This window comes from Microplitis mediator, chromosome 6, assembly GCF_029852145.1.
Source record: "Microplitis mediator isolate UGA2020A chromosome 6, iyMicMedi2.1, whole genome shotgun sequence".
NCBI lineage: Eukaryota > Metazoa > Arthropoda > Insecta > Hymenoptera > Braconidae > Microplitis > Microplitis mediator.
In genome coordinates, this window is record NC_079974.1 from 15,996,433 (window position 1) to 16,017,372 (window position 20,940).

Consider the following 20,940-nt stretch of genomic DNA (forward strand, 5'->3'; position numbering starts at 1 on the left):
ATAAACACATCGAATCTAGTTAGCATAGACCACAGACCATAGACCCGTATAATAGTATCCGCACAACATCCATGTTTTCTACATAGCTATTGTATTATCAATATTATTATTATCATACACCATACTGCTTATAATATATAAGTATATATAAATCGTACAAGCAAGAGGAAGAGATCAAAGTATAGGTCCGAGGACGTGTGGTATAGGGACAAAAAGAGTGTAATATAAGTGAGTGGAAGTGCGGAGGAACCTGGGTGCGACCATGTGGGTCGTGGATGCTTAGAGCTATACCCCTACATCCTTTTTAAAAATAATTGCATTTTGTTAACTGACGTATACACTCAAGATTAATCGACATATTTTTTTATTATTATTATTTTACAGTAAGTTAAAAAAAATTTTAATACTTTCTATTAAAATTTTATTTATTTATTTTATTCCTTAGTAATTTTTCTATTTATTTAAAAAATATCTATCAGTTAATAACGCCGTTTAAATGCATCACCACGTTTTTCTCAAAACACGATACCTGAAGAAAAAAAAAATACTAATAATAGATAATTGTAAAAATATTTCTTTATAAATTCGTGATCACGCAGCTCAGAATATAAAATTGGCAGTCCAGGTGCTAACAAAATATGAGACAAGTTTAAACTTTTTCAAATTTAACGACCGCTAAACGATTTTCTTTTCAACAAATCTAACAAATAAAAGTAAACACCTGGAGTTTAAATTTATAATATAATAGATTTTAGAAATTTTCGCTCAAATTTATCGGCGACTGTAATTTTTATTTAGATTTTATATTTAACTATTTTATTAAAGTTATTATTTACCTGATTCTACTCAGCGAAACATGAGAAGAGTTGGTAAGTAGAAAAAAATTTCGAGTGGAGGGTAAGGATATGTAGTAGGATACGACCTCGTGGGTGCGTTTGTCATCGCGGTATTCCCCCTCTTATTGCCTCTCTCGTAATACACTGGCTCTATACTATTCGTTTGACAGAACAAAACAGAATGAAAATGCCTTGCTCGTGCTCTTGCTCTACCAGTTGGACTGTGACACTTGCGACGAACACCCGCGGATTACTATCCTCGCGGTTGTTTATAAACAACTTTAAGTTTACGAGTTTAAATTTTTCAGTTTACTGAAAAAACTATTACTGCTATTCAACTACAGATTTATATCTACAGTTTTTTTTATTTATGGATTTAAAAAAAAATTGTTTACAATTTTTTGCAAAGTGTGTTTGTGATAAAATTCGAGTGTATTGACACTTGAAGATCAAGTTTAAGTGTTTACAAGTAGCTTTTGCTCTTAAAAGAAATATAAGATTTTTTTTTTTATCTTATTTATCAACTTTTTTTTTGCGATAAAAGTCAAGTGAAGCTACGTATTATAAAATATTTACCATTATTTTTTTTTTTTATTAAAAAATAAAATGAATTTTACTTGTCAAGACTAAAAAAAATTTTAATAATAAAATGTGGATTAGCTAAATAATTAACAAGGAGTTAAAAGTAAAAAATTATAAAAGTAAGTACGCAAAATATTAAATAAAAATAATGACATTGAAAAAATATAAAAGATTTATGTTTACACGTGATTTGCATCGACAACTTAAACTATTTTATTCTTTACTCACTTCATTTTTCATTCTATTTCTTTCCGTATTCCTTTGCTCGTTTCAGGGCTCGTTTATCAACATGTCCATGTCCATAGAAGTTTGACTGCTATACTATCTCATGTTATATGTGCATATGTATATACATTTATACACGAATGTTATTTACTTGACCAACACAATACAAGTGCGAATGATGTATTGCATCTAGAAGCTCTGGACTGTTATTGACGGAAGAAATCATGAGAAAAAATATCATCTTTAACTATAAATGTTAATCTGACTAATTTTCCAACCGTTTTCTTTTCTGGATAAATTTTTATGATAAACAACCAATTATTGGAAATATTTATTAAGCTAACAACTTATGATTCCATTAAAAAAAAAAAATTATTCATTTGAATTCAAAGTATTCTTAAGACATAAAATGACAACTTTTCATGAATAGTAAAATTAGCCGCCGACTAATAATTTTTTAATTTTTTTAAAAACGATAAATTAAAAAAAAATTAATATTTAAAAAAATAGCACCTGTAGTTTTATTAATTTTCTACATGTGCATATTTTTACTTTTTTTTTTAAATTAAATTGTTAAAAAAAAATTGAAATCATAATTTTTTATGTGAGGGTTTGAATATTTAATGAAGATAAATTAATTTTTCTTAAATTTTCCGTTGGTCCAATTTTTCTGAACAGGATTAGGAAAAAAAAAAAAAACGGATACAAAATTATAAAAATTGCATTGAAATAATAATTTTAGACGGCGGTTATATGAGAAAGTAGACCTAAACAAATATGAGTAACTTAAAGTCTCCCTATGCTCCATAAAACTAGTTAAAGTTCCCTTTTATGGGTTTTATCGACCAATCTGTTTCGCTCCCACCGATGCCCATTGTACTAAATAATAACGTCTCGTTCCATTTAATTTAACGATAAAAGAAAAGCACATACCTCGATGTACGTACAATTGGTGATCATTGAACCGCGAGTTTTCATCGCTAATTTTCATGCTCACTCACTATATCCCAAAGGTTTCACATTTATTATGTCATAATTTATATAATAAATATATGTAACTATTAAAAATTTTTCAGCAATTTATGTCTCTAAAATTGTTGTGTGTTCATTGTAATTTGTGAACAAAGCGTTTTTTGGGGGACGACTTTTTTTCATTGTTCTCACCTGGACATCCTTTCCATACATAGATATAAGTATATATATATATGGTGTTTACTGCTGTAATAAATATATACGGTTAAAATATATTGACGATATTAATTCACATCATATAATATATCAGATAAATTTAATACGTACATAGAATGATGATGTCACCCAACGCGTCAAGACAATATGCGGAAGTTGATTTCATGACCTGTGTTTTATTTTTCATGTTAGTATTTTATTTTTTATTTTACTTATCATTTGCAAAACAGAGAAAATAAACAAATAAGTAAATAAATAAATAATAATAATAAAATTCATTGATAAATTTTGCTTACTATTTTAATATATAAAATTCGTTTCAATATATATAAATAAATGAGATTGAAGACAATTAAAAAAAAAAATTAATCAAATAAAACAGCAGAATGTCAAAGTTAATTTAACAATTAAAACTTGAGGTATTTAATAAATACGTTAATTAGTTTGGTTTCTAATAACAATGAAAATTTCTCAGTAATGGAAACAATGAGCAACGGTACTGAAAAATAATCACGCGGACAAATATAGTGTGTAGTGTATAGTAATAATAATAGTAGTAATAAAACGAACCAACACGTGTGTCAGGGAATCGCGATACACCTGAGGCACTTTCACTCCATTAGATTGCATGAGTCAAGTTTTGAGTCATATGTCTTCGGCTGTGTATGATTAACCCAAGAATGATTCAATGACATCACTGTATCATCAGAAATTCCATAGAGACACTTGCGTGAATTAATATAATATTTTTTTATCCTCATCACGTGACCCTCATTTTATTTAATTTATTCTAAAAAACATTTATCAATTAATAAATGAATAAAAATATAAAAAACAATATTTTTAAATATCATTACACTACAGCTTTACTGCGCATTTAATTAATTATAATGTGTATTTTATTGCAATAAAAAAAAAATGATTATAATTTGCTATATAGATAATGTAAAAAAATACAACATGCTCTCCCACGTTTAGTTTTATCCTTTCAATGTATAGTATAAATTTATTGTGTTCATGTATATAGAAAAGCTAGTGGGTTCTCGCACTTTTTTTTACACCAGTACCAGACACCCAGAATTACAAGAGCGGGGAGAATAAATATATATAAATATATGGACTGGGTGTTTGTTAATTTTCTTTAATTAAGCTCAATCGAGGTTAATGTACGGCTGTTTAACCCTAGTTTACTAAATCCAGCACCCCCATCAGTTCAAAAGAATAATTTAAACCGCTAAGAGATAAAAAAAAGTACCGAAAAACAAAAGATAAAAAGTTTTTTTTTTTTAATTAAAATATAGTAAATTCAATTGTCTGGTTCTTTAATGATGTTGACTTTTTATTTTATTGAATTTAATTAATTTTATTATTATTATTATTATCTATATTATTAAGAAAATGAGGAAAATTTTGTCCCAGCCATATCTATATGATGAAATTAGTTAACATTACTAAATTTGATATAGATAACAAGCCTTGGCTTAAATTTGTGCCTTTTCATGGTTTAAATCTTCTTTTATTGCCGAGTATCGAGATAAATAAATTTATCTATATCATTCGAATTACATTTAAATCACGCGGAAAAAAGTCGATCATCGTATTTATTTTCTTTAAACAAATTAGTATTTTAATTATTCTATCACTGAACATGACTGAATATATATAATTAAGGAGAATAAGAAAAATTTAGTGCATGCCATATCTTCTTTGATGATAAAAGTTAAACAAATTTACTTCGGTATAAGTGAAAAAAAATATATTAGACAACTAATAAAAAAAAATTGACCGTGTGTAGATTTTTTTTAGAATCCCATGATTATACAACATCGAAATCAATGTTTGCGAGTTAATGATGAGATTTTTCTTGTTAAATTTCAATGATAATAAAAATAAATAAAAGATTCTAAAATAAATTTTAGAGTAGAGATTTTAACAAACAGTTAAATTTAAATAATATTTAATAAATTCGGCAGTAATACTCGGGCAGTCACGTAGGTTGCTCGTTATTATTATTATTATTATTATTATTATAAAAATAGAAATATAAAAGAAATAGATTAATAAAAAAAATATTTATTAGCATTATTCGATTAATTCAACAATTTTGATAACGAGTACGTGATTGATTATTTATAGATCACGAAATTTATCTTTTGTATTCAGAGATATTTAATATAATACGACAAATATGTCATTTTATTTTAATAGTAAACATATGATGTGTGCGTGTGTGAATATCGTGATTTGAGGCGCAGATTTCCTGGGGAATATTAAGCTATTATGATTATTTCTACCCCTATGGCTGTATAGTTTAGTCTTATTTGCTTCTCATTGAATTCTTATCCTTCGTATGAATGGTCAGATGCAGGATGTAGGCTTTGTATATAATATAATATTTGAGAATGAGGGAGACTGTGCGATTCAATTAAATACTTAGGTTTTAGTATTTGTAGTTCAGATTGAATTTCTGCTTTTGTATTTAATACAAGGGTAGGCGTTGTTGTTCAACCAAGTCAACAATTTATAAATTTCTTTGTTCAAAATTTTTGTCATTTATTTTTATTGCTGTATTGTAATAATTTATAAATAATTCATTATAGATGTTTATTTTTATTACACGAGTTGTGTAAATATGTCAATTAAAAATTTATTATTCAAATTTTTCTAAGAAAAATTAAAAATTCCTTTTCGTTAAATAAAAAAAATTTGTAGTCTAATAAACAAAATTTACTCAATGAAATCAATTAATATATTATGATTATTGAAGTAATTTGACACTGGGAGTTCTTTTATTATAAATTGATCAGAAAAAATTTAATTATTTTTTTACAAAAACAGAATTTTTCGAAAACGGTGAAAAAAAAAAAATTTTAAATAATGCTCATTTAAAAAAAATTTTTTTTTGAAAATTTTGGGGGTACCCTGTTTTGCCTCCCTCTCCCCTATATATATATGTATATTTATTTTTACAACCGATAATAGTATATGATAACTATAAATAAGTATATCTAAATTCCAGAAGCCATATCTTCTTTCTACTTTTTTACTTACTGTCGTATTATATATATATTACTAACACGGTTATAAAAACATGTATTATATTTGATACCATCAAATGTAAATACATATATTATATATAGATATATATGATAATTTAATCTATACGACCAGTTGGAATGAGTAATGTAACGTTAACGTAAGAGTAGATATGAAATTATAAAGTTTACATTCATCTACACCTCAATACTTTTTCTTATCCATTTATAGTGACTCATATCACACAACTATATCTTTATATACTAAATTTAATATGACGTCAAGGGTGCAACACAACAGCTGTCTTTCCTTTTTCTCTATTCCTTCACTTACTCATCGTTTATCATAACACTATTTTTTTCTTCATCAAATTTATTCAGTTCATTTGGCACATCCGTTTTTGTCAATCCATGTGTTGGAATGATAAAAATATTACTGTCATCAATGTTTTTATAACACTATCAACTTTTTTTTTTCCAACCTCTTCTATTATCTTCAATAATTTTTTATTAATAATTCATTTAATTGAAGAATTTTATAGTAATTTTTTTTTTATAGAAATTAACAAATTTATCGCAGCCACATCCTCAATTTTTATCTCATCCGTAATTATTTAATTTCTACGAATCTTATATTTTATGACGTCAACATTTATTTTTAGTTAAAAAGTAAAAAAAAAAAATTGTCTACACGTGATTTAAATAATGGATTTTTTATTTTTATTTTAGATGACGAGGACCGAGTCACCTTTAAGTATGGAAGCCGTAGCGACTTGGCTTCCACAAATTAATGCAGCTAATCATACAATCATTGATGGAGAAATATCAAGGTTCATTAATTAAAATTTTTATTAGACATTATTCTATAAATACACTCAGGAAAATAAATTCTTGAGTCAAGAAAATATTTATTTTTTTATTCATTGCAAAATCATGAACTAAAAATTGCTTTAAAAATTTTATTGTTATTTATCATGTGAAATAAATAATAATATAAATGAATAAAATGATAATAAATCTTTAATCAAAGTTAAGAGATAATATTTATCAAGATTTTATTATCTCAAGTTCTCGGTGGATTTCGCAAGAACACCTTTATACAGGAAATGACTCAAGTTTTATCCTAAATTACTCTATGATGTTTCCGTAGCAAGTTATCCAAAAGTTATTATTGCATAGTATAAATTAAAAAACTTTTTATCATTATTATTGTTATTATTTTAATTTTTTAATTACCATAATTATAATTAGAAAATAAAAATTTTGTACATCAAAAAACTTTATACTTTTACAATGAAGGATTTCTTAATAATTATCAAAAAAATATACACAGTAAAAAAGGATTCGTCAAAATCTACACATATCGAGTGTAGAAAAAGTTACTCACGTATATGTTAAAAGTAACAATTTTCCAGTAATTCTTTTGTAATAGTCAACAAAATTTTTGAAATCTATTGCGTGTTGATTTGAGAATAACATTTAAAAAGTGTTACTTTCGAACGAAATAATATTTTTGTGTGTTAAAAAATCAATCGATTAAAGCTGGTCAAGCAAAATAATAACAGAGTGTTGAATTAACACTCGAAAGTGTTAAAAACACGTGAATTTTAAACACTAGTTTTTTATACTTTGATGAATCCTCTTTTACTGTGTATTTTTGTGTCAAGAATTTATCAACATAAGAGAAAAATTTTGCTTCATTCGAGTTAACCCGGGTCAAAAAAATAACTTGATTAAGAACTTTTTGATATTTACTTAATTAACTTCATTTTGACTGCTATAATATTATTGACTTAGTTAATTTGATTTCGGCTACACTATTTTTTTAACTGCAATATGGCTTTTTTAACTTAAAAATTCAAATTAACTAAGTCAAATTAAAGTCTAGGTTGACTTGAATTTTACTAATTTGACTTAAATGTAAGTCAACTAAGTCAAATCCAAAACAACGTGACTTCAATTTGACTTAGTTGGCACAAATCGGTTCTGAGTAAGACAACTTAGTCAAAAATAGATCAAAACCAAATAAGTTTTCATATCTTAAAATATATTTTTCATTTATTGAAAGTAAACTTAAACTTGACGCTTTATTTTTTTTTAATTTTTAAAATTACGCCAAAATCAAGTTAATTTTTTGACCCGCGTAATATTATTGATTTATTTGAAGTTGTGAAAATAAGTATAAATTTTTAGTTGAAAATAATTTTTGCTAAAGATCCTAATGGTTGACATTAGAAAAAATATGTAAGACATTATAATTTATTATATTTAATATCAATAATAGATTAATTTTCTCAACTCGAGTGTACCAATTACTGACATTCTATATAATTTGTGTAATTCGCTCTTTACACTGACGTGATAAAATTTAATTCTTTTGTCCAATTTTTTGTACTACAAACTAGAATCCGATTTCTACAACTCTATTTACTCTAACAATTATATTAAAATATTTATATAAACTTTTTAAGGAGTCCAGTAGAAAAAAAAAACAAATGAAGTGTCAATAATTGATACTCTGTCAATGACTAGGACTTTGAAAAATAATTTTCTAATGAAAAATTCAGTTCTGAGTACAAATTATATATTTCCATCATTGTACTATTAAAATTCTTAAGACGCGTTTTCATTTGTTTCTCTATTCGCACTCAAGTGGATAAACGGTACTATCTTTGTTGCACTTGTACAGTAAATGGAAACTTTGTCCAAGCTTTTCTCGTAAACAAATGGAAGTTGTCAAAAAATTGAAGTGCACTTCGCTAGTTCATAGAGTAAAGCATCGGGTCTGTGTCTTTATTTAGCGTTTAGGGTTTTTATCTCAGAGAAAAGCTTGGACAAAATTATCTGAAAACGGTTCTTAATTGAAAAAATTTTAACGTCACTTTTTTAATTTTAGATTTCCAAAGCCACTAAGAACTTTTGCAGCAGTAGCAGCTATTTTAATAATGATAACAGGTTTAATTGGAAACCTTTTAACTATAATTGCATTATGTAAATATCCAAAAGTACGCAATGTTGCTGCCGCATTTATCATCAGGTTTGTAATTATAATTTACAATTAGATGAGTAAATTCTAAAAATAAATAAATTAGTCTATTGACCTGTTCAATAAAAAAAAGAGTAAAAGTACGTCCGACTTGTCTTCTGTTTGTCAATAAAAATTGTAAAGATATATTTATACACCGACATTCAGTCCAATATTAAATTAATCTCTTCAGAACTATAACCAGTTGATTCAATTAGATATAATAAAAATTCTTTGGCCTTCTTAAGCTTCATGAGAATATTGCAAATACCAATTTTGAATTTATAGCAACAAATGATTTTCAATAGTAAATATTTATTATAAATTAAATTCTAAACAAAGAATTTGTCCTTATGGTTTCATTCACTTGAAACCTTAGAAGGAATATAAAAAAAATTTTAATAAATAAATGGTATTGTTTCAGTCTCTGTGTAGCAGATTTTATATTCTGTGTCCTAGTATTACCCTTCGACTCGATCCGATTTGTCAACAGTGGCTGGACTGATGTAAGATTTTTATGTGTGCTAGTGCCTTTTTTGAGATACGGAAATGTCGGCGTCAGTCTACTTTGTGTTGCCGCAATAACAGTTAATCGATATATCATGATAACACATCATAGTCTTTATAGTAGAGTCTATAAAAAACATTGGATTGCTATTATGATTGCTTTCTGTTATATATTTTCTTATGGAATGCAAGTTCCCACTTTGATCGGTGCTTGGGGTAATTTTACACTATTTCTTATTAATTGAAAAAATACTTTAATAAAATTAATCATCTTATAATTATTTTACTTTTTCAAACAAATAGGAAAGTTCGATTACGATTCAAATTTGGAAACATGTTCAATAGTTAAAGATTCAAAAGGTCGAAGTTCTAAAACATTTCTCTTTGTTACTGGGTTTATAATACCTTGTATTGTCATTGTTGGATGCTATGCCAAAATATTTTGGGTTGTTCACAGGTAATTTTTAATTATTAATTTTTATAATAATTAATTTCAGTTTAATTGTTTGATTACTGCTAAATTTTTGAAATTTTAAATCGACCTGCCGACTGGGCCAAATTAGACACCATTTTTTATAAAAAAAAAAGGGATTCTGCTACTTGTTCAAAAATGCTTGATTACGGATTATAAAAAAGGATGGGGCAAGTTGGTCAATCCGGGCAATATTACTACGTTCAAATTTATTTTTTAAATGTTTGATACTTGAATCATTTCATTAAGAAAAGCTAAATCTGATGTAAAATGAGCCATTATTGGATTTTTTAAAACTTTAATTGTGGCTCATTTTACCTCAGAGTCACTTTTTCTAGTATGCAATAAAATAATTTAGATAGCAAATTCTTGAAAAAAAAAAAAAAAAAAAATGTATTTTTTACTGTCTTAACACTCTAAAACCAAGTGTGTTACAAGTGTATTATTTTAACACATATTAAATGTGTCCTATGTTTAAGGCCATAAGCGAAACTATAGTTTTTTGTAGTCATTTAAAACACGTTTCACGGTGTATTAAATATCTATAGATTGCTTATGGCGTTTCAATGTTATTTGGGAAGTGTATTAATTTTGACTACACACTTGGTTTTAGAGTGAAATTGCCCCCACTGTCCGGATTGATTAATTTGCCCCAACCTTTTTTAAGGACAGTAACTAAGCATTTATAAACCAAAAAATATTATTTTCTCTCACATATCTTAGATTTTTCGATTATGATTGTAAGATTAGGTCATAAATTCAGAGAATCATACTCGTGCTTCCTTCCGGTATACTTTTATCGTCAACTTTAAAATAAATAAAAACGTGTTCGTGGTTTTGGAAAATTCGTCAGAAATTTTTGACGTCTGTTGTCTCATTACGAATCGGGATTTTTATTATAAACGTATTTTAGGAGAATCGGAGGGAAGTCTACGGTTTCCGTGGCGCCACTAAATGATCGCGAATTCTTGTAGAACTCGACAAAATAAGACTTTTTTTCAAATAGCTATAACTTCTTCAAAAATGGACTGATTCAGACGTTTTTTTAATTTTTGTCTTCAAATGCACTTTCCGGAAAAAAATACAAAAAATTTAAGATATTAAAACCTGTGAAATATTTAACTTTTTTGAAAAAATCGCGTCATAGACAACACATATTTTTCATACTTTTTATATATTAAAAAAAAAAAAATTATAACTATCTTGTTGGTTTTTAAAATAAATATCTAAAGATCGAAAAAACACATCGGGATCGAGTTTAAAATTTACAGTAACTACTACAGCGGTTCCGTTAATATCAATTTAAATAAAAAAAATTACTCGTCATAAATAATAAATATGACCTTAATTAATCAACTGAACTTTCGTTTGTCAGTTACAATATACTCTGTCCGATAAAATGTATATATTTAAAAACAACAATAAATAATTTATAAACTGTTTAGTTCGGAATCAAGAATGCGTAAGCACGCGAGTCCGACGATTAAGTCGCCTCATACTCCGGGACGTGACACGAGGGAGATAAAGCAAAAGCGAAGCGAATGGAGGATAACAAAAATGGTATTAGCTATTTTTCTGAGCTTCGTTGCTTGTTATTTACCAATCACTATCGTTAAAGTAACCGATCCAGAAGTTAGATATCCAGGTAAATAATTATACAAAATTTTTCATACACTGTAAAAAATTGGGAGTGAATTCGGATTTTAATTTACTCCGTCACTCGGAGTTCCGGAGTTAAAAACAAAATCACTCCGCATACCGAGTAAATAGGGAGTTTGTTTTTTCTGCGGGGTGATTTCAAAGTGGTCTAGATTTCATTCAAGTCCGCGTTCACTCCGACCCGGAGTTTCAATATTAAATTAAATTCCCCTTTGGAATGAATTTCACTCCGAGAGGATTAAATAAACAAACAGTCATCCGCTTCGCATTCACTCCGGATATACTCCGCGTTCACTCCGCTAATTTCTTACAGTGTACGGTCAATTAAAAAAAAAATTAATTAGTTAATTAATTATTAATTTATTATTTTACTTAGGACTCCACGTTATGGGATATTTATTGTTGTACTTTGCATCATGTGTCAACCCAATAATCTACGTGATAATGAACAAACAATACAGACAAGCGTACGCAGGTGTAATCAGCTGTTCAAAAATTAGAGCGAGTTTAACACCCCACGGGAGCAGCAATCCAGGACAAAATAATTATGGCCAAGGTAACCACATCGTAACGGTCACCAAGCTCTGATCGAAAGCACGGCTCATTTGTGTCGTAAGTCAAGGGCAAAAATGTTGTTGGTTTCTAAGACTGGGCCTGGCATGGTTCTAATTAAAAAATGCTACGAAAATTTATAAATTCAATTAAATTTTTTTTTTCAAATTATTCCAATCAAGTGACCATGACATTTATGAAAAAAAATAAATATTTCGGCCTAAATATTAAAATAATAGATTATAAAATAGTCGTATTGAATATTCACATGATACAAAGATTAATATCGTTGATTCTCACGACCTGTTTTTCAGGACTGCCAGATGCGAGCTAGATAAATAGCTCAGTTACTCTTTTCTACTAACGCGGATCTACTGTAGCATGTTTTTAAATGGAGAATGAGCTAGGTACTAATTGACACATAATATACGAGCCGAAATATAATGCTGAGTTATTTTTATGAAAATAATATAGATAATAATTATTATTATTATTATTATTATTATTTTCTTTATTTTGCCGCTAAAAATAATTAATTACGCCGGGTTTAACCATTAACGCATTGCTGACAGCTGCAAGCTTATAATTATGTTTTTTTTTTAATTAATTATTAACATGCTAAATTAAGAATAACAAGTTTATTAATAATGAGCCCTTAATAATAATTTTACGTCATTATTCACTAAACTAATTTTTCACTGGGATAAAATATCATTTATTTTATAATTATTGACTATACATATTTTTTTTTTTTTATTAAAGTTAATTAATAAATTAATTAAAATATTTTATTTTTAGATTATTCCAAGGATTACAGCAAGACTATGGTGTCAACTGTATCTATGGCTATGAATCCTGTAGTAAGAAAATCAGAGCTTCCGGATGATTATCTATGATAATTAAAACTCTTTAAAAAATAATACAATTATTATAAATATAATTTTTTATACTCAGACTCTACTCAGCCATTAAATTAAGTATTATTAAATTATTTATTTGTAGCAATATATACTAGCTAATTAATTTAGTTTAAATATTTTTATCATTAAAATAATAATAATATTTAAGTCAATAAATTATTTGCCGTAAAAATTATTTTACCAATTAATTGTATAAAAAATTTATAATTTTATTCATTGGTTTTAAAATACAGTCGGACTTCGTTACAAGACTAGTTCGGGACTGATGGGGAAAAAATTCTTAGAATTGAGGTTTCCCCACTATTGTGCTTCTGAGTTTTTTTCGGAAACAAAATCTCTGAATACAAAATATAGAACCCCTGTTAACAGTTTTTACGCCCAAGCCTCGCTATAAGACTAAAGACATTTTGCATTTTATCGATGCATTCAGTTCAACTCTGCTCTATTATACAGTGAATCTATTTTATATATATTTATAAATAAACAGAATTTTGTCATTCCCTTCTCTTGATCAGTTATGTGAAACCACGAATTTTTAAGTATTCTTTATGAAAATGAATTACTTAATTTACAATCGATATGTATGTACATTTTATCTCGATTATAGATGTACTGTTTGTTAGTCTTACAGTGAGATTTCGGCGCAAAATTTTCATTGAGTTGTTGGTGGAGGAAGCGTTCCGAGCAAGTTTTAACAAATTGAGGGAAAGGGACTTATAACGCGTAATCTTACAACAGGGTCTGACTGTATAATTATTTTAACGGGTAAATAAAGCCAAAGAAATGATGTAAATATAAATCAGCACCTTTATTTGATAATTAAAAAATATCACAAAAAAATTATATTATTATTATTATATATATTTATTATGTATTTACAAAGACATGTCAAAAATATTTTAAGAGTAATCGTGTATATACAAACTGACTGAGTGAATAATAAAAGTGAATAAATATATCTACATTTAATTATATTTATGAAATTATTATTATCTGTTGTGAGCAATTATTCACTTTATTTTCCAGCAAACTCATGTTTTATCTCAATGATAATTATGTATTAAAGTATAACATAATTATCAACATGTTATGGAATGAAAAATATATGTAAATTATTTTTTAGTTTACAAATTAATTCCATTTTAAATTATTTATATAAAAAAAACTATTTATGATTTGTTTTATTTTACTTCTAAAGTCTTATTTTTTTTTTTTAAAGTCTCATGATTTATGGATGTGTGTTGTTTTTATTTATTCACATAATTCAGGATTTACAGCATCCACTTTTTTCACTGATGAGTGGAGCACCACGGAGTTTTATTGAATCTTTTATTTCATCCTCTATCTTAGCTTTCAACACATTTTCTACTAAATAATGTATTGCTTCATCTAAAATATTAAATAGATAATTATAAGAATAAATTTTAAATTATCATCATTGAAAAAATATTTTATAAATTTTTCGCTACTTATGCTCGTTAAAGTATTTGTTAAAATAAAAAATTTAAAGACTATAAGATAAAAAAAAAATTATTATTATGATAACTGAGTATACATTGAAAAAAATATATATATATTTATTACAAAATCTATTAAGTCTATAAAATTTTTATAAATTTAATTTAATAGTTTGTACTCGAATAAAAAAAAAAGAAAAAAAAAAATCATTGTACAGGAATAAATTCTCCATCGCTAAACTCTAGCCAGTTTTCCGCCTCTTTAATTAATTTTATTGATCAAGTAATTTTAATTTCTATAATTTATAATTCTCTATCTAGTTGAATCTATTCCTCTCAAATCTCATTTTCAATCCATTGAATTATTATTTTAATAAAAAGTCGAAGAGAAAAGGTCAATTATTTGTATTTCGCTGTTTTACTTACTTCATTTTTTTTTTTTTTTCAAATATAAAAACCCCTTCATAATTTAAAACATCAAAATTACATTCAATCATTACAGAGTTAGTAAAAAAAAAGATAATTAATCTTTTATTTCACCCGTAAGTATATGAAATAAATTTATGACTCGATTTTCAAAGGGATTAGATTACTGAGAAACCTGAATCTTGTACACAGAATAAAAGAATTTCTTGGTGCAAAAAATTTTTACTTGTCCCAAACAACTTTTTATCTGCCTCAAGAAATTTTTTACATTATGAATTGAAAACAAAAAAATTCTTGGAGCGAGAATAAATTTTTCTAAGATTAAGAAAACATTTTTGGAGCTAAGGAACTTTTTCTCGTCTTAAGAAAATGTTTGTTTTCAATTTATAATACAAAAACTTCGCGCCAAAAATTTTTTTTTCTGTGTATATTCGACTGCCCAATTTCAAAACACAGTAGACAAGTTTTTTAAAATCAATTTTTTAGTATTTTTAGTTCAAGGGGAGTCTAGTGGACATGATTCGATTCATACATCAAAAATTTTATTTTTGCCAGTTACTGTGTTTTGAAATTGGGCACCCGTATTGTTGAATAATTTACACATGAATGATTATTATTTATTATAATAAATAAAAATAATTACCAATATTTTTGTTTTCCTTAGCGGATGTGATGTACCATTTTGAAATTTTATTTTCCTTACAAAATTTAATAATTTGTTCAGTAGGAATAGCTACATGTTGTATATCACATTTATTAGCTAACAGAACAATCGGAATACTAGAACCATCCGGTAAAATGACCTTCTCTCGTAGATCATTTAACCATTTTTTAACAGACTGGAATGTCGCTACTCGCGATATGTCGAAAACTAGAGCAGCTGCGACCCTGAGAAAAATTCAAAACAAAATTAATTACGACATTTTGATGTGAAAATTATTCTACTACCTTCATAAATCGAAAAAAAAAGAAATTTTTTGTACAAGTTAGATTACACAAAAAATAAATAACATAAAATTAATAGTTATTATTATATATAAAGCAAATATTTACGCATATTTATAGTAAACTCGTGTCATATATCCAAATCTTTCGTGACCAGCGATATCCCTAAAATAAAAGCCGTGATAAATTTAAACGAATATGTGCAAGTGAAAGTTAATAAGACAGTCAGTAAAATAAAGAAAGTCTTTTTGAAAGTTAATTTATTTATACATATTTTAATTAATATTCAAAATTAAATCATTATTATAATTTTTAATTAGTATGTTAATAAACAAACTGTATGTACAAGTTTTTAAAATTAGGTAAGGCGACCGCTACTTAGTATTTTTTATATTTATATCCTATAATTAATTATTTTGAAGCATACAGTCAAAAGATTAATTTCGCAGTATTTTGAATGCATATTGATTAATACAAAATAATTAATTTAGATTCGATTTTGAAATTAGTCTATAAATTCCGAGAATCGATGCTGCACATTTATCTTCAACTATTATGTAGATAAAAAATCGATTGCGTATTTTGAAAATTTTTCAAGACATTTATGACGTTTTATTACAAGTTCTGATTTTTATTCGAAATATTATTTGATTCGAAAAAATTAAAAAAAAAATATCTTCTTATTTTAATTTGCCTTTTTTTTTAACAACAATTGCAAGCAAGTAATAGGTAATACATAATTTTCAAACATTTTTTTTTAATTAAAAAATGAAACTTGACGGTATTTTCATTGGTTTTTAAAAGAACTGTTTATAAAAATCTAAAAAAAACACTTTGAGAAAACGTTTAAAGTTTACACTGACCACGACTTCGTCATAAAATAATTGTTTTCAAATAAAAAAAATGTTGAGTCATAAATAAATTACTAATAATTTTGTTAACAATAAAATGTTCAAAGATAAAAAAAATTATTTAAAAAAGTAGCGGTCTCCTTAAATTAGACTTCCGCATTCTTTTACTTGACGTCAACAAAACAATTCAACGATTAATTAGTTAATTAATTAAGGAAAAAAAAAAATACCATAATTGCAAATTTATTTTAGTATGAGGATCCCAGTCAAGTGATTTAATTGCAAAGTCAGCACCTATTGTTATTTTATAATTTGACGAAAATTTTCCTAAAAAAAAAAATTAAATAAATTTTAAAAAGTAAAAAATTAAACAAAAAAAAAATAATTCTCAGAAAACATATGTACAACTAGTTTAATAATTATGTTAATCAGCAAGTGTTCTATTAAGCTTTGGCGGTAATCTACGAGGCTTCACTTGTAATTATGTAAATCTTTAATTACATTGAAAAAAAAAAATACTACCAATAATAATAATAACAATAATTATAATTTTTTCCTACTTATTATTACTATTATCTAAAATAAAATTATTAAAAAAGATAATTAAATAATAATAATAATTAATACCTTCCGTATATCTTCTCACGATCGCAGTTTTACCTGAAAATTATCAAAGTAATTTTTTTATAAGTTTGTTTAATAAAATTTGAATAAAAGCGAAAAAAAAAAACAAGTCAAAGTAATGCGCACGTTTATTGGCGCAATTGTCTTGAAAAATCGCATGCGCAAAGTTATAATCACGAGATTTCAATGCCATTTACTTACTTATATTTAATGAAAAACAAACTCACCTACTCCATAATCACCGATGATAAGAAATTTAAACAGTAACTCTTTGTGATTATAATTTGAAATAATTACATCGGAGTCTCGTCTTGATTTACGATTATTCATTTTATCACTCACTTTAATATAAATAATAATTTAAATTTTATTATTTTAACTAAAATTATTTTTTCACCACTCATTAATGTTTATACACACGATCAATAATTATATTGATGGAAAATTTTTATAAATAAAATGTATTGATAGGAGGTTAAACACTAAATGACAAGTTGATTCATACTTTGGACTAAGTGGCTGAGAGTGATGATAAGCCACTGAAAGTATCTTCACGACAGTGACGTTGATGATCCGCTATCATTATATTTTACGTGCCACGAGTCTTAAGTTTATTATTAAATCATATACATTACAAAGTTCAATATATATTATTAATAAAATAATTATTATTACTTATTATTATTTTAAATTTAGATGATTTGTCTCTACCGCTTGTTATTTTACTAATAATATTATTACGACTATTGGTCTACGTGTCCTTGTAATACCTTAGATAAAGTGAAAGGAATAGATAAATGATTTTGTTTTGTGAACGTCATATTGCACTGTTTAAAATTTATTTAATTATTATTATTATTTATAAAATATTTTATGTAATTTTTTAAATAATTTGTATATATGAATTATGAAATAATTATATGAAGATATTTAAATTTGTGGAATGAATTTAATTTTTAAAAAATTATTTAATAGTTCGGATATGCGATAAATTAAAAACGACATAATTATTGATCGAAGATATTGAACAAATTTGTTAATAAATAAAAGAGAATAGTTAATTTTGAATAGCGAAATACTTCAATATTTGAAAATCAAATTAGAAAAAAATTTTTAATTAAATCACTAATTAGTAAAGTTTTAAATAAGTGACCTTGAATGATAATTGAATATCTGATAAAAAATAAGTATACTCGCTTATATCTTTACTTTCCAAAAGATAAACTTTTATCTTAATCAATTGTCGACATTATTATGAATTGAATAAAAAAGATAACTGATGAATTAATTATGGAAAATTTGACCACATTTTTAATTCTGTCAAATACTCGGAATTCAAAGCGCGGCACAGTTACATGTCTACTCAAAATTTAATCTGACTCGAAACATCTATATTGAGGTACAACCATACCAGGTATGATATTTTTAATTGTGTAGTGTATTTCCGGTCTATATCGTGGTTTAATCGAAGATGTCAATCCGATTCAAAGGAGATTTAACTTCAGTATCTACGGATGAAAAAGATTGTCGATAAAAAAGAAATTCAATCGATTGAGTTCCGAGAAAACTCCTGACTTTTCCTGGGTCGAGCTTTTCCCGATAGCCAAGCTGACGGCAAGCTACCTGATAGCCACTATCAGCGCAAGTTAACTTCAAGCTACGGCCGGAATCTGAAGTCAACTTAACAACAAAAGTTGGAGAGCAAAAAGTTGCGGTTTACTTGACAGTAGATTGTCTGTAACTTGAATTCAATTTGACCACAAGTGTTACTGTCAAACAATGACGTTAAGTTGATTGAAAGTTTCACTTCAAATTGACGGCAAGTTTCTCTATCAAATTACATTCAGATGACGGCAGTTGATTTGCATCAACTTGCACGCAAGTATTATCTAGCCAAGGCTTACCAGAAACTTGTCGTTAATTTAGCCAAGAATGTTTCACTGCAAAGCTGGCTGAACAATTATATTTACAGTGTGGCTATCAGGGTTACCTCTAAATTTTGCAAAAATTAACCGAAAATTTTTCTTTAAAACTTTTGCTGTTAAATTGTCGGCAAATCCGGGCAGCTAATTTCAATGTCAACTTACTGTCAATTTCAAGCTAAAGTGGCTATTAGGGAATAATAAATAAATCAAGTATATATGATTGATTTTTAAATAATTTTAATATTTTTACATTTACTGTTTAGCTTTATGTTAACTATTTAAGTTTTTATTGTTTTATATTTTACTTTTAAGAGTTGAATTCTTAAATATAAGTATAGGTTATATGTTTGCCTGCTGTAACAATTCGAGTATTTTTTTTTTTGTATAAAAGTAAAAAAGTATTTCAAAGATCTATGAAATCACATATATCCATCAGGCAAATGATTTTTTTCCATTTATAGTTATTTTTTTCGTGACAAATGAATTAGAGGTGCATAAAAAATAATAACTTAACAAAAGAAAAAATGTAAAAAAAAAAATAATGCATGAAATTAAATGTTTTCATTTTGTTATTTTAAACCGGTAGAACCAAATCCACCTTCTCCTCTTTTAGTTTCATCTAATGATGAAAGCTCTTCAAGTTCCGGATACTCTATTTTTTCACAAATTAATTGAGCCACTCTATCACCGGCAGCAACTTTGAAATCTTCATCACCATGATTAAAAAGTACGACGCCGACGTTACCTCTAGTAAAACCAAAAATATAATAGTTGATGTTTATATTTTTAATGTTATGAATTATTCATAAAAATATTAATTACCTGTAATCCGCATCAATAACTCCAGCACCAACATTGAGGTGATGTTTCCAAGCAAGTCCTGATCTTGGTGCTACTCTACCATAAGTTCCTTCAGGTACTTCAATCTGAATGTCGGTCTTTACTAATTCTTTTCCTTGAGCCGGGATTACATAATCATATGCACTGTTTATTAAAAATATAATTAAACAAAAAAAAGTAATAATAATAATAATAATAATAATAATAATAATAATAATAATAATAATATTTAAAAAAAAAAGAAAAAATTAATGATTACGTTTAAAACATAACCAACAGATTTTTTACGTACCTTCGTAGATCATATCCAGCAGCTAAAGCTGATCCTTTTAATGGAGCAAATGCTTTATCAGTAAGTTTCGCAAATTTTAATGTGCAATTTTTATTTGACGACATTTTTTAATACAATTGAGTTAATTATAGTTTTTAAAAACTTTTAACAACGCGTCAGTTGAGTTGAGTGTAAACAAAAGCATGAAATTGGCGGGATTTCATATTGAACAGCATGCGCAGTGCTGCCGGATCGTGCGATGATATTTTTACCCCCTCCTGCCATTACACCCCATACTATTTCACCTTGGGAAGGGGTAAAAAGATCTCATGATCTGACAGCACTGAGAATTCGCGATCACCTTCATCATGTACTATACTAATAATAAAAAATTTTTTTGGCTGATTGGTTACTGACATTTTGCACAAAGAGTATTCAATTATTTATATATTCATGAATAAAAACTGAATCGTAAACTAGTTAGTACCAAAAGTTAAAAGTTCAGGAGCTTTAGAGGAATAGTGAGGTAGACAAATTTGTAACGATTTGAAATTTTGTGGAGTGTGTTCGAAACAAAAAAAAAACAAGAAAAAAAATTGC

At 26.5% G+C, this 20,940-nt stretch overlaps 4 protein-coding genes and 1 long non-coding RNA gene across 9 annotated transcripts in view; 1 reads left to right on the forward strand and 4 right to left on the reverse strand.

Annotated features, from left to right (window-relative positions):
* LOC130670306 (G-protein coupled receptor moody) overlaps window positions 1-1,915 on the reverse strand; it is a 31,036-nt gene extending 29,121 nt beyond the window's left edge. The window contains exon 1 of the mRNA XM_057473657.1: window positions 1,647-1,915. The gene's annotated coding sequence lies outside the window, so the exon portion shown is untranslated. The remainder of the gene's footprint in view (window positions 1-1,646) is intronic.
* Window positions 1,038-13,883, forward strand: LOC130670308 (G-protein coupled receptor moody). 4 transcript variants are annotated; one of them, XR_008990351.1, is made up of 9 exons: window positions 1,038-1,537; window positions 6,596-6,696; window positions 8,763-8,903; window positions 9,316-9,614; window positions 9,702-9,855; window positions 11,316-11,515; window positions 11,906-12,141; window positions 12,396-12,488; window positions 12,880-12,895. XR_008990351.1 is itself a non-coding variant. In XM_057473661.1 (8 exons), the coding sequence occupies exons 2-7, from the start codon at window positions 6,596-6,598 to the stop codon at window positions 12,115-12,117; spliced, it is 1,107 nt and encodes a 368-aa protein (XP_057329644.1). In that variant the 5' UTR covers window positions 1,038-1,537; the 3' UTR covers window positions 12,118-12,141; window positions 12,880-13,883. The 4 variants fall into 4 exon arrangements, 2 of the variants coding, with proteins under 2 accessions (XP_057329644.1, XP_057329643.1); XR_008990352.1 differs by having other exon boundaries at window positions 1,039-1,537; window positions 11,906-12,085; window positions 12,880-13,883; XM_057473661.1 differs by lacking the exon at window positions 12,396-12,488 and having other exon boundaries at window positions 12,880-13,883.
* Window positions 2,257-3,998, reverse strand: LOC130670313 (uncharacterized). Its single transcript, XR_008990353.1, has 3 exons — window positions 3,402-3,998; window positions 2,943-3,000; window positions 2,257-2,861 (listed from the first exon to the last, which is right to left on the reverse strand). It is a non-coding gene; the product is annotated as an uncharacterized LOC130670313 (long non-coding RNA).
* Window positions 13,884-13,996: 113 nt separating the features above from the next.
* On the reverse strand, window positions 13,997-18,530 carry LOC130670310 (ras-related protein Rab-38-like). Of its 2 annotated transcripts, none has more exons than XM_057473663.1 (7): window positions 18,514-18,530; window positions 17,532-17,645; window positions 17,308-17,340; window positions 16,911-17,007; window positions 15,938-15,994; window positions 15,528-15,772; window positions 13,997-14,390 (listed from the first exon to the last, which is right to left on the reverse strand). In XM_057473663.1, coding segments are annotated over exons 1-7 (672 nt in total). In that variant the 5' UTR covers window positions 18,515-18,530; the 3' UTR covers window positions 13,997-14,265. The 2 variants fall into 2 exon arrangements, with proteins under 2 accessions (XP_057329646.1, XP_057329645.1); XM_057473662.1 differs by lacking the exon at window positions 18,514-18,530 and adding an exon at window positions 17,810-18,175.
* A 954-nt stretch (window positions 18,531-19,484) lies between these two features.
* Window positions 19,485-20,573, reverse strand: LOC130670312 (deoxyuridine 5'-triphosphate nucleotidohydrolase). Its single transcript, XM_057473666.1, has 3 exons — window positions 20,362-20,573; window positions 20,052-20,213; window positions 19,485-19,976 (listed from the first exon to the last, which is right to left on the reverse strand). The coding sequence occupies exons 1-3, from the start codon at window positions 20,463-20,465 to the stop codon at window positions 19,799-19,801; spliced, it is 444 nt and encodes a 147-aa protein (XP_057329649.1). The 5' UTR covers window positions 20,466-20,573; the 3' UTR covers window positions 19,485-19,798.
* Window positions 20,574-20,940: the final 367 nt, after the last annotated feature.

Excerpts from the sequence above, each read along its gene's own strand:
- LOC130670308 (XM_057473660.1), top strand. The coding sequence starts at position 6,596 with ATGACGAGGACCGAGTCACCTTTAAGTATGGAAGCCGTAGCGACTTGG. Across the intron at positions 9,856-11,315 it reads ATATTTTGGGTTGTTCACAG|TTCGGAATCAAGAATGCGTA; the intron begins GTAATTTTTAAT and ends TAAACTGTTTAG. Across the intron at positions 11,516-11,905 it reads TCCAGAAGTTAGATATCCAG|GACTCCACGTTATGGGATAT; the intron begins GTAAATAATTAT and ends TATTTTACTTAG.
- LOC130670310 (XM_057473663.1), bottom strand. Across the intron at positions 15,773-15,937 it reads CGAGTTTACTATAAATATGC|GGTCGCAGCTGCTCTAGTTT; the intron begins GTAAATATTTGC and ends AATTTTTCTCAG. Across the intron at positions 14,391-15,527 it reads TAAGGAAAACAAAAATATTG|ATGAAGCAATACATTATTTA; the intron begins GTAATTATTTTT and ends TTAATATTTTAG.
- LOC130670312 (XM_057473666.1), bottom strand. The coding sequence starts at position 20,465 with ATGTCGTCAAATAAAAATTGCACATTAAAATTTGCGAAACTTACTGAT. Across the intron at positions 20,214-20,361 it reads GCTGGATATGATCTACGAAG|TGCATATGATTATGTAATCC; the intron begins GTACGTAAAAAA and ends TTTAATAAACAG. Across the intron at positions 19,977-20,051 it reads GTTATTGATGCGGATTACAG|AGGTAACGTCGGCGTCGTAC; the intron begins GTAATTAATATT and ends TGGTTTTACTAG.